A 13,906-nucleotide genomic window follows, 5' to 3' on the forward strand; every position below is an offset into this window, starting at 1 on the left:
GAAGGTTTGTCTCGAGTTTTATTAACAAATAATGGTTTAGGCATGTGTATCTTATTATGATGACCAACAATACAAATAACCGATACTCGTGGTTTAAGATGCTTCCACCCAGAATACATGAGAAAGTTAAACACCATATAATGAAAAAGATACATCAAGTTATTACCTTAAGGTTTTTGGTTAGTTGTGAGATTAATTCTTAGGTTGTACTATTGTTTTAGTAGTGTTATATTTTTTCGTTAAAAGATTCATCATTATTTATTTAAGTAAAAATTTATGTAACATATATTTAAAATATACTAAAAAAATATGAATTTGTTCATATTTTATTATTTTATTATTATTGTTCAATTTAAAAAAAAAAACATGAATAATTATGATTTTGGGTGTTTGTAAGAACTAAACAACTCTTAATATGTAGAGGTTTCTAGTATGTTTGGACAAAAATTATATGTTAAACATGACTTCAATTTAATAATTAGTTACATTCTGATTATGGAATTTGAAACATTTGAACATTTAGACTCATTAATTAGACCTTACACTTAAAATCATTTTTGGAATATGTTCTTTATGTAAAGATCTTTGACAAATCGGTTCAAAGTTTGTTCATATATATGTTCACTCTTTGCTAGCATAACGAAAAATAATATTTGTAAATAATTTACCAGATTATTTTCTTGTTTATGAAAGATACTTACATTAAATCAAAATTTTAAATAAAAGATCATGGCCATACTCCTGAATGTTTTATATGAATTTTTAATAATCTATAAAAAATGAGATTTATAGCATATGATACTTAATTAGAATCAAGAATATTAATAAATATGTAGAGTAGTAATTGTCTACATATTTACATATCTTCTTATATTTTTTTTTAATTTTTTTTTTAATTTTAATAAAATATATGTTAGAAGAATTTTGTATTTTATAAATACTAATATCCAGTGGAGCATTTCAAAAGTCCTCTATATATCAATATCAATAGTGTTAAATTGATGAAATGTCTTAGATAATTGTTATTTATGGAATGCATTAAAATGATTTTTTTTTCTAAATTAATCTATAATAATATACAAAAATAATTCTCTCTTTTGTGTCCATATTTTAAAATATCAATTTTATCCTTTAAAATATAATTATTTATTAAATTTTCGATATATTTTACTTTATTTATCAACGGTTATTCTTTCATCTTTTTTGATATATTTCACTTTGTTTTTAATAAATATAATTTTATTTTATATATTAACTTAATAACATTATAATATTATTATCTACTAATATAATATCACACATATTTATAAAATACATACACATCCTTCACGCTATCGTTCTTGTGTATATGTTAGTTTATTTGAATTAGTTTACTTGATTGATATCTTTTGATGTGCTACAGTAGTGTATTAACATGAAAACTTAAGATAATACAAATTATAAAGGAAAGAATTTATAAGTTACTAGCCCACACGTGGGGAAATTATAACCCATCTAAGAATTTTTATTTTTATTTTAATGGAATATATTGAAAAGAATTTTATAAATATTATGAACACTAAATTATATGCTAGTGTTTATTTTTGGATATTACGATTTTGTTTTCATTTTTAATTTCTGGTCACTGAGAGTTAGTATTACCCTAAAAAGTGAAACTAATGATTTCATAGTTCATGAAATATGTTTTCGAAATTTTCTCATTTATTTTATAAAAGGATACGTAGTTATTATCCTTTATTTAATATAATGCAAAAAGTAATCCTAATATTTTCAGTTTTCCCTCCTAAAGAACTATATTCAAAACAAATTAATGAATGAGAGTGCAATGACATCTATTTGATCTTGCATTATTTTGTAATTAATAAAAATAACTGTCTTCAATCAGATTCAAACAAATCAAACATTAGTAATTTGATAAGAGTTCATTGAGTTTAGTAGGTTCATATGGCTGCAAGTAGAAAAAAAAAAAAAACTCCATATAAATAATTAAATGAATGCTAATTAAGAGAACAAAAATTAAGTGCGATATTTTAATATTTTCATTCCTTTTTAAAATCTTCTTTGAATGAATTAAGAAATATAATATATTTATTTCTTATTTTAATAAAATAGTTATAGAATTTATTATTTGACTTCTCTTTAAATATATAAGTTATTTACGGATCTGAAAATATATAGAATATATAAAAAGACACATAAAGATATAATTTATACCAATATATAAAGAAAATACATCATTTGATAACTTCTTTTGGTATCATTTTTTAATTGGAAATTTTTACCATTAATAAATAAAGAATAACTTATATATTTATTTACTAAAATAAGTTATTGAATAAATTTTATTTTATTTAAAATAATTAAATATATTTTTCAAGAATAATGTCTACATAATTTTTGAATACTATTTTTATAAAATTATATATATTTTAGATCATATTATTTTTTGTGCTTTAATGAATTAATCATAAAAGTAATAACATTACATATTTTTCATGTAATGAAAATGTAAATACATATACATTTTGCACATGTGATTTCTCTGGTAAATAAACAAAATAATTAATGTAATATTGAACTTTAAAAACTACAGAGTGACAATATGTCCAAAAATCTGACAATGGAAAATAAATAATTGTTTAAAATTGTATAGTTTATCAAATATATCTATGAATACCCATTGCCTACGTGTAAAAGTATATGTAAAATTAGTAGATTAGTGTCTAGTAATGTTGTTCAGATAGCATATATATATATATATATATATATATATATATATATATACTCATGATTTTTTCTAATTTTTATAACAAATAATATTTACATGATAAATACGAATATTGTTCGATTAATTAAGAGATATTACATAAAATATGTCACAATACAGTTCTAATCTATAATAATATATAAAGAGAATTTCCTCTTTTATATCTACATTTCAAAATACCAATCTTACCCTTTAAAATATAATTATTTATTAAACTTTTAAAAATTGACTGTTATTTTTACAAACTTTTTATAAGATGTCTATCTCTACTTCTTCTCTTCTTCTTTATTTATCAACGGTTATTCTTTCATCTTTTCTGATATATTTCACTTTATTTTTAACTTAATAACATTACAATAATATCATTTACTAATATAATATCACACATATTAAAAAAATACGTACACGCACACACGATAGTGCTTGTGTTTAAGGGACTAAAAGAAGAGTAGAAATTAACACTAATTATTTTGCTTCTCATCCAACTCCCATTTTGAATTATTGACCTTATTACTTCGATCTTTTCCTTTCTTAACCATAATCACATGTCCAAATGGCAAATTAAATTTTCATAAATCAAGAGTATTTGGTCTTTTTAATAATTATCAAAAGTCATTGTGGAAAATCACAAACTCATAACTAATGAGTCAATAAACTAATATATCACACCACCCTCCACAAATTAAAAATAAAAATGAAAAAAAAAACTCGAAAATTCTTAAAAATATGTATAATTTGACACTAAAACATCACAGTACTCAGACAATTAAAATAAAAGAGTAACTACCCTTCAAACAGCAACTTAATAATTACTCACATTAAAACAAGATCAAAACTAAAGTTTAAGCGACAAATCGATTTCATCAGAAGAACTAGGATTTGAAGTTCCTTCTTTCTTGGTGTGATCATCATCATTATCCTTTACATGATTCAATGGAGTCAAATTTGGTTTGGCAGTAACATTTGCAGAAGATTCTGCAAGGAATGGAATACTGTGTCTGGTAGTACCATGATCATGTTGTGCCCTAAAAGTTGTGTCACTCCCCATAATCCTAATTCCAGCATTTGCTTGCAAACCAACAACAGCAGAAGAAGAAGAACAAGAAGAAGAGTTCATCATCTCTTGTCTCAACAACCCTTGACCAAACCTTAAACCTAGTGAAGAAGATGAAGGATACATAGGTTTGTGAATCATTGACTCCATTCGAATCCCAAGTGTCCTATTGTAAGATCCATAGAAAGAGTGTGTCGGATTATAAGGGTAATAGGGAAAATTAGGGTTCCCAAAAGCACCACCATCAATCCCTTGTCTACGTTTTGCTAGGGCACGTTCTTGTTTATGAGCGTTCTGGTGTCCTCCCAAAGCTTGTGAAGAAGAAAACTCTTTCTGACAGAAGTTACAGGAAAAGGTCTTATTAGTCTCTAACGATGGCTTCTCATCTTTGTTGCGTTCATCTCTTCCTTGAGTGTGATTTGCCCTAGAAGACGAACCCTTGGCATTGAAAAAATCCAATTCCACTTTTGACCCACAAAGTGTTTGATCATTGGAAAACTTAACAAAATCTAACACCATGTGGGTTTTGGAATTGGAAACCTTATTACTTTCTTCAAATTTGATACCTTTCTCCTTCATTGTTGTCACCTCATGATGCTTCTTCCCTTCTTCAACACTAGGTTTATGGAAAATGTCTTGTGAGGTGCTTGAGGCTTCAGATGAATAATCTTCCAAATCATGTGAAGATGCCATAGGAAAAGAAATATTCACTCTTTTCAATCTTTTGAATTTGTGGAAGTGATTGAATAGAGAATGGTTATTTATTCAAACATATATGTGTTAATGCAAATATCTTTAATGAATAAGGAATGAGATCTCATGAGTTTTGCAGTTACTATTTAGCATAAAAAGTTTGAAGAGGTTTGAACAAGTTTTTGAGTAATTTGTGCATGATCTTTGCACTCAGAAAATTCCTAAATTGGATTTAACTGCACCTTGTAGTGTGTTATTTACTCAAGTAGTTTAAATCAGGATATAATTGACATGTGGTTAATTGTTGAAATAGCTTCTGTGTAGTTCAAATTTTAAGTCAAACCAAATTGCAAATTACTTGTTAAAGTATAAAATTACTTGGGAAGTTTCCATTTAGAAAGATGAATATATATGGAAGAAATTTTGGGATATAATTTTGGCTTAATGATTTTAATTACACAGTCTAATATGTGAATAATTACTTAAATAGTTAAAATCTTTTAGGGGCAAGAATGTGGCTAATTACTCAAATAATATATCATCTCTACTTCTATGTACTTCAAATTTGATGTCAAAGCAAAAATGGAAACTTTGAAATTACTTGTTGAATTAAAATTACTTGGACATTCAAAAAAGCTTCTTTGGTGGAGAAATTAATGGAAGTAATTTTGTGATGTAATTTTAGCTTCATTAATGCTTGATATTGTCATAAACAAAATCCCTTGATTTTTTCCTAGCAAATTTATAAATTTCAAATATTTTTTAACCCCTAATTTACATAATTAATTTGAATGATTACCTAAGCCATATATTAAACTAGTAAATAACATATTATACCACTAATTCTTTTAATAAAGTTGCATCTTTTTGTTTTAGTTTCAGTTAAACCACAACTTCATAACATGTTCTAATAATTACTTAGGTTTTAGTTTCAAGACTTAACCAATTTTTCTTTTTTTTTTAAATCAGTAAAATTCATGTCATATTTGTGAAACTCATCTTTCATCAAGGACTAATGAACAAAATTTCAATGGTCCTAATTTGTAGATTTTAGTTCCCATGACTCACACACATTCATATTTTAATTACAATAATATTCTTGTCATTGTGGAAGTTGATTTTCAAGTAAGGACCTGTGACAATTTGAGTGGTCTAATTTGTAAATAATGTTTTATAATTTCAATAACATTTGTCGATGTTCATTTTGTATGAACGACACAGTTTTGTAACATTAAGGAATGAGATAGTAGAAATGTGTAAAATTTTTTTAGTTAAATTTTATACACAATCATGCACATGTTTTTTTTTATTATATGTTATTAACATAAATAATATATATATATATATATATATATATATATATATATATATATATATATATATTTTACGATAAAAATGGATTTCATATGATCATATACAAGTTTGTATATACATGGTAAGTTTTATTTTTATAATTATTATTTTAAATATTATATTACCAAATATTAATTCATAGTGTACTTTAACATTGATGGTTATCATTAAAAAAATGTATAACTATAATTATGACATTTTTAAGAATATATTCACTACGTTATCAATTTATAATAATAACATTGATTTGAGTTAGACAAATCTATAATTATGAATATTACGCTATTAAATAATGAATATTTTAAAGATAAAAATTATAACATTTAAAAATATATCTTATTATTTTTTACAATTTATTATAAATTTAAAAATATATTTTATTATTTTTTATAATTTTTTATAATAATGATAGTTTTTGGTTGAGTTAATTTAGAGAATAATTTATGTAATTGGTGAATTTATAAAAAAATTTAGAGTAAAATAAGTTGTTTAGATAATAATATTGAAAGAAGATTGAAATTTTGGAATATTTAAAAAGTATTTCAAATAATTAAAATAATAAAATTTTAAAATTCGATAAAAAGTTACAATTCGACTATTATATATATTGAAAAAATAAAATTGTTAAATATTATTTAAATATTTAAAATTTACTTGTAAAGTTTAATTTTGAAATGAATGTTTCCAAAATGAAATTTTATGTTAGAAAAAGAATTAATTACTTTATCTAAACCAAAAAATAAAAATGTAAGATAATTACTTTATTCAAATAAAACATTTACAAAATAAAAATAATTCATTACAAACAATTTAAATGTCATGTATTTTAATTTACTAAAACTGCATCCAATCATAATGTATAGGATTATAAGATTAATTACTTTAAATAGACGCTAATTATTAAGACAATTCAAAATATTATATTATAAATTTAAATGAGTTAAATATATAGGAATGATTTGATGTGTTAACTATCATTTTATATTATATTAGTTTTGAATTTACATTTACTTACGTCTTGACATTTGTTTGTGTATTTATTAAAAAAATTTAGAGGTTTGAAAAATAAATAATAAATATTTTAAATTTATAATTAAGTTTTAAATATATTTAATGTGAGAAGTAATTTATAGGTTTGTAAAGTCAAGTATAAAACCTTATTTTCCAAACTGGTGCACTTTTTTTTTTTTTTAAATTCTGAATAGAGATAAGTTATGTAAAAATGGAATGACTTCGTCTTGAAGAAGTCGTGCAGAAATGGGACGACTTCAGTTAAGCAGAGCTGAAGTCGTGCCAAATTAAAGAGATTTTAATATATTTGGTAGAAGTTGTTAGAGATTGAAACGACTTTACTTAAGTTAATTACGAGAATAATCAAAGTCGTACTTGAACATACGACTTCAACATGAAAGCAAAGTTTTGCCAAAATGGAACAATTTCATTTACAAAGAAAGTCTTGCCATAATGGCACGACTTTAGTATATTGAGCTATAAGAGAAGTCTTGTCGTAATGACACGACTTCAGTGTGAATTTGTAGCAAAGTCTTTTCATCATGGCAAGACTTCAGATGAATCATATTATTGTAAAAAAAATTATTTGGTTCTGATAATATTAAATTGAATAAAGAAGTTAAAATTTTATTGTATATAATAAATTATAGAAGAATAAAATAGATATAAAAAATGTAAAGAAAAGAAAAAGTGTTTTTAATAACAAATATGTGAAATCCAATAATTTTTTAGATGCTATATATTAAAATAAAAGTGAACAATAAAGTCGATAAACTGAAGTTACGAAAGTTACATAAAATAAAATTTTACTGTCTATTTAGGCATTTGCTTATGTTATGACCAATACTTATGCAAAAGGAACATTTTTTTGGTTTATTTGGCAGTGACTAGTCCATTTCGTTGTGGATACGAGTTGTAGTTCGTCTTCTTGGTTTTTTGTATCGCATGTGAGGGTCAGACATTAAATTTGGACCAGTAAACGACAACGAAGAAGACCTCCTTGTGACACATGCTCTCATAGATAACTTTCACGTCTTATTATAATGGAAAAAATCATCATGAAATTTAACTAATTAATATCATTAAAAAATATTTAATTTTTATTCTGCCCAACTGAAGTCATCCGAATATGATATGACTTTTGCATTACCAATATAATACTGAAGTCTCTCTAATATGACACGACTTCTTCATTAAAAATTTAACACTGAAGTATTCCCATATTGACACGACTTTGCTTAGATAGTTAATTAAAGTCGTCTCAATTTGGCACAACTTCTTAACAACAAGGAAGTCTTTCCATGCTGACACGACTTCAGATCATTTTAATTAAAGTTGTCTTATAATGACACGACTTCTTCATTGTGAAATCATGCCATTTTGGCACGACTTACCCTTCGCTGAAATTTTTAAAATTTCTGCATCTCTTTGGTAATTACAAAAAGTAAATTGCACCTTTATGGGGAAAAAACCTTCTTTGTAATGTTATTTTCCATTAAGTTATAAAGATTGAAGACTTAAGAGTAAGTTTATACCGACTAATTTTAAATATAATTTTTACTGGGTTGTATGTATTTAAGTACTCACATATTTCAAACTACTCAAATTTGATGTTAGAGTACCAAAAATATTGATTCGAAATTACTCATTAAAGTAAAATTATTGGACTCATTAACTATATATTCTGAAATAATTATAACTACTTTGTCCAATATTACTTTTATATTAAAAAGATTACATGTTGATTAAAAATATAATCGAATTAATTAATCTAGATAAGTAAGGGTAACCATGTCTTCACAATTTTTTAAAGATTTATTTAGCTCAATTAAAATTAAAAAGTTATTACTATAGTTGAAATAATAAACTTAAGTAAAGGTGTCTTGAACTAATTAATATATTCACCAACTTCAATGACCCTAAGGTTTAGGTTTAATGTTTAAAGAAGGGTGTACCAATAGTTAGGTTGTGAAAGGTGTCGTGTAACCAACTCATTATTTTGTACTATGTTGTCTTATGGAAAACATCAAACATAAGTATGATAATTGGATGTAGAATCATAAATATTTTTACACTAACTATTTTTAGCATATCACAATGATGTTTCAAACATTGAATAACTATAAAGCCTATAATGATAATAAATTAGTATAAATTTGTAACATTCTTTAAAATATATTGTTATTAAAAAAAATATTAACATGTTTGTTTTCTATATTTATAATAATGATTTATTATTTTTTATTTAATGTAGTTCTAAAAAAAAGAAAATAAATATATGAAAAGAATTAATGATTATATTAGATACGTCAATTCATCATCTTTTAAGTAACAATAAATTAATAAAAAAAATCTCAATAAACTAAAAAAAAAACATAAAGGACCACTTTAAATTATATAAAAAAAAAATCGAATCGTTTTCAAAAAAAATCTTTAACAACCCATGTTGTTTTGCATCATAATTTTTGTTGTCAGGTGTTGTGCAACGATTGATCCGTCGCAAGCGTTCCCTCACAGCTGTGTGACGTTGCAGGTTCCTTCTATCGTCATCACAAATTGTTTCACTGTTTTCGTTTCCTTCGTCAAACTCGTACGGACGAGTATTCCGCTGAATCAATACCTCGTTGGTTTCAGAGACAGCCACCTTCGGATCTGAGACGAGCGAGACCAGAACGTTTCGCTTCCTTTGATTTTGTCTTCCGCTTCGTACTTTCCTATTCTCAGCTTCCACATTTTCTTCTTCTTCGCATTCTTTTTGTTGGGAGTTTCGTTCCTCTGCGTCTGACCAGTGATTCGCTACAATGAGGAAGAAGCTCGACACCCGTTTCCCCGCTGTAAGTAAAAATTCGTTTTTTAGCTATCAAAGTTTATTCTTTGCGTGTAACTCTACTGTTTGGGGTCTCGGAAAACTGTGGAAAGTGAAAGGAATGTTTTTTCGACTTTCATTGAGTGTTTCTCATTTGGGTTTATGGTTATTGGGAGTTTCTGGAACGGGGGAAGGGGGTTGAATTAATTGGGTAAACTGTAATTCAGTGTAATTTCTGGGAATTTCTTTGTTTGTAGTTGATAATTGGATTTTGTAATTAGTACTCTTCGAGTTGGAGTTTTGGGGTATGTGGCGGAGTTTAATACTTGGAGGAAGAGTTGTGCCAAGTTTAATTTCTAGGAAGTTGTTTGTTTGTGGTTGGTAATTTAGTATACTTTGAGTTGGAGTTCTGGGCATGTGGTCGTGTTTAATACTAGGAGGGAGAGTTTTGTCGATTGTAATACTCCTACACGACTTGAGCAGAATTGTCTCTTGTGGAGAATGCCTGTGGCGGCGTACTAAAACTAGGTTTATAGTTATTAGGGTGATTTAGAGATTTGTAATGCTAATTTTGGGTGCTTGGCGTAGTTTGGGTTATGTGAGTTTAGTTAGTGATGGATGCGTGAGTTGAGACTGTTGTGGAGATTTATGATGATAAGTTCATTTCATGTGTTGTGGGTTTGGATTTGATGGTTGTAATGAATTGTTCTTATGAAGCTGAAATTTACTACCTTTTTTTGTGAATCTGTGATGGAATGGGTTTAGAAATATGATAGTTTCTTTGATGATTTTGCTGAAGCAAAGATATTGGAATTATATAGACTGTAAAGTATATTTGTACACATGTACAGGAACATGATTTTTTTCTTCAAGTTTATACTCTATTTATAGGTTAATGATAGTCCTTGGATATGTTCTTTATAATCATAACGACTTGAAGTGCTCTGGGAGATTTATCTAAATGGTTATGCCTTTTATTGTTTTCTGCTACCATGTATTTGCTGTTTTATGTATCAATTCTCAGATTAGGTGACGAGTACATCATAGCAACATGGTACTTTGACCTTCCCTTGCTTCTTGTCCTTACATGATTTTCCTCGCTTCTTGTACCCTTTATTTTGTTAGGTAGCTGACAGAGATTCCAATCTCCATATCACAAAATTTGAAGCATGCAGAAGGGGAAGGGGATGGGGTGGGAATTAGACTCTATGTGATAGGAACTAAGTTTTCAGTTGAACCATAATTCTCTTAACAAATTGGAGTGTTATTCAGATTCAATTCTTCCACTTTTCTGTTCCATTATTTAATTTAAGGAAAGAGATATTTTGAAAGAATGCTTTATCTGATGGGAACTATAATTTTCAGGCTCGGATAAAGAAGATAATGCAAGCAGATGAGGATGTCGGAAAGATAGCATTGGCAGTTCCTGTTTTAGTATGTAAGTTGTTTTTACATACTACCTAGTCAGTACCTTGCTACAGCTTCGTCATTTTCCTCATTGTTGATGTCACTCTTGGCTTTTTTACAGCTAAAGCTCTGGAGTTATTCTTGCAAGATCTCTGTGACCGCACTTATGAAATAACTCTTCAGAGAGGAGCAAAAACCATGAATGCATTGCATTTGTAAGTCATTGAATGTTTTTGTTTAAAGTTGCTTCTACTTCAATGAACCTTTTGGACGGAAGTGTGTTATTTGTGGGCATTTTACCCTGTGCTGAAATTTATGTTAAACGCCTAAGGTAGCAATTCCTAGTTCTTATCACTTGGTTAAAGATGGTCAAGTTCCATTTTACGTATGATAAAATCATACTATATGTTCATATATCTCTTAACTCATTTCATGTGATAATTTATTGATTTTGATAACTCCATTGAATCTGCTTTTTGGTTGGAAAAAGTCAATTAACTCGATCCTTTTTCTTTCCAGTTTCTCCATCAGAATTACATCTTGAGTATATAGCAAGTCTAGTCTAACCAGTGGAAAATGTAAATTGCAGGAAACATTGTGTACAAAGCTATAACGTCTTCGACTTTCTGAGAGACATTGTCAGCAGGGTTCCTGACTATGGGCATGGACATGGCCATTCCGAGGCCGGAGCCGATGACCGTGCCCTTTCAAAGAGAAGGTTTGAAGTTCAGTAACCGTTACTTTTTCCTTATAGTGTCTGATTTAAGTTAAATCATTTAACCATCCATATTAGCAATTGATACATTTAAGAATGCTATACCTATCAGGAAAGCTGCTGGTGTTGAGGGCAATGAGAGTGATGAAGAGGCCAAGAGGAGTAAGATGGTAATTGCATTTTCATGAAAATCCATGATAATATATACATAATTATATTTCTCAAATAATGGTAAAGTGTCACACACACCGACAATGGCGCAAAATTCGTTACATTTATACTGTCTCATAACTCCTTGCAGGAAATGACTTTTGTTAATTCTGCCATTGAATTATATGTAGCTACCATGTTGAAGTTCCACTTCATTCTAAATCTTTTTAATGTTTAAAGCAAAAGCATGTGTTATCAAGTGGATACTTTTGTTTTGCTTTGTTTTTAGAGTAACATTTTTCATTAGAAGTTGTTGTTGTTAGGAAGGGAAATTGTCTTGTGTGTAAAACGGCCTAATCTTAGACTCTATTGTTTTGGCCAATAACATTTTTTGTGTTCATCACAGCGCGAGTTGGGCCACGCCGGCACTCCTGGTAGAGGAAGAGGCCGAGGAAGAGGAAGAGGCCGTGGCCGAGGGGCTCGACCGGTTGAAAGAGACATCAGTGATCAGCAGGTTGAATCTGAGCCTTGCTCCTCTATTCAACAAATTAGCAATGATATTCCTAACACAAGTCTGCCAATAGATAATGGTGTGCAATCCAAGGAGGATTCAAAGGAGACTTCTGCAGTTCATGAGGAAAGTGCTCAATCTTTCCGTAACATTGATCTGAATGCTAACATAAACGAAAATGAAGACAAAAATGCTGGTGCAGCTGTTGAAGCTTCATTGCCTGAGCCTTCTGACATGGACATTAAACATGAAGTTCCAGGTTGGTCCCTATCCGATGTCGACAAGATGGCCATTGACACTATGCAATTGGCAACCCTTGGAAGTAGACTAGAAGAGGATGATGAAGATTATGATGAGGAAGGGTGAATAACATGCACCATTTGAAGAATAACCACTTACTACTACAACTATGATCACTATCTTCTAGTAATCACTGTATGTGTCCCATGCTAATGTGATGATGACCCCTTTATGATGATCCTTCTCTTTTTCTGTTCTGGTATGTATCTGATCTCGTGTAGCAGATGTAGATTTTTTTTTTCTTAATTGTAATGCTAGCATCATCATGCACTTTTAGGATTTAAATGAATGTTCTTAGTTGACAACCACAGTGCTAGTTCAGGATCAAACACTTGGTATATCTGAGTTAGTAGTTGATTTCTTTATGTTGGATTGTTCAAGATATTTGTTAACTGATAGAATAGTTTTCTAGTTTTTGTTCTTCAATTGGAGAGAAGTATCTCAATGGATGTCAACTACATCAAAAAGCAATGAAAGAGTCATAATTATCAAATTGCTGGAGAATATTAATTTTACTTTGGGTATGTTTGTAACTTAGTTTTGGAGGGTAAAGTTTTCATTTCTTGTAGATATACTGTTTTAATTAGCATAAACTTAATGTTATAATCTCTTGTTTTTCTATAAACATCACAACTCAAGAGAAAAAAACAAAGTTATGTTCCTTTCCTTTTTTTGCCTTCAAAGTGTTAGGTCTTGAGCCTTAGGCCTTGTTTGCCTTCAAAAAAACCCTTGGAATTCAGAGTTTATTGCTTTTTGTCAAATTTACAAAACACCACTAAGGAAGGGATGATATGGTAAGTTTATTGCTAATTTGTCAATTAAAATGTTAATAAAAATACTTATGGCATCTTTACTTTCATGATTATCTTCTATCAATTAATGAAAGAGATTAAATTAAAAAATTGTCATACAAAAAATTCATCCCCATATCCATATTCAAATCTAACGGGTATCAAAATTTTGTTTCATTCCCACCAAATAACGAGTATATTCTCATACCCATATCTGTTTTTTAATTATTTCAATATTAATAATTAATTTTTATAAAATAATAAAAAATTACTTTAAGAACAACATAATATTATCAAATATTCAATATTAAGAGGATGGTTGTTTATTCGATATCAAATATTTAGAAA

At 27.9% G+C, this 13,906-nt stretch overlaps 2 protein-coding genes across 2 annotated transcripts; one reads left to right on the top strand and one right to left on the bottom strand.

Moving 5' to 3' along the window:
- Nucleotides 1-3,602: 3,602 nt before the first annotated feature.
- LOC114181825 (uncharacterized) lies at nt 3,603-4,514 on the bottom strand. Its single transcript, XM_028068417.1, has one exon. It carries the CDS (start codon nt 4,512-4,514, stop codon nt 3,603-3,605), a length of 912 nt encoding a protein of 303 aa, XP_027924218.1.
- Nucleotides 4,515-9,422: 4,908 nt separating this feature from the next.
- Nucleotides 9,423-13,260, top strand: LOC114166223 (uncharacterized). Its single transcript, XM_028050960.2, has 6 exons — nt 9,423-9,712; nt 11,050-11,122; nt 11,213-11,306; nt 11,681-11,809; nt 11,919-11,976; nt 12,363-13,260. The coding sequence occupies exons 1-6, from the start codon at nt 9,680-9,682 to the stop codon at nt 12,831-12,833; spliced, it is 858 nt and encodes a 285-aa protein (XP_027906761.1). The 5' UTR covers nt 9,423-9,679; the 3' UTR covers nt 12,834-13,260.
- Nucleotides 13,261-13,906: the final 646 nt, after the last annotated feature.

The sequence above is a fragment of the Vigna unguiculata genome, chromosome 1, assembly GCF_037176805.1.
Source record: "Vigna unguiculata cultivar grain cowpea cultivar isolate G323 ecotype 2 chromosome 1, ASM3717680v1, whole genome shotgun sequence".
Classification (NCBI taxonomy): Eukaryota; Viridiplantae; Streptophyta; class Magnoliopsida; order Fabales; family Fabaceae; genus Vigna; species Vigna unguiculata.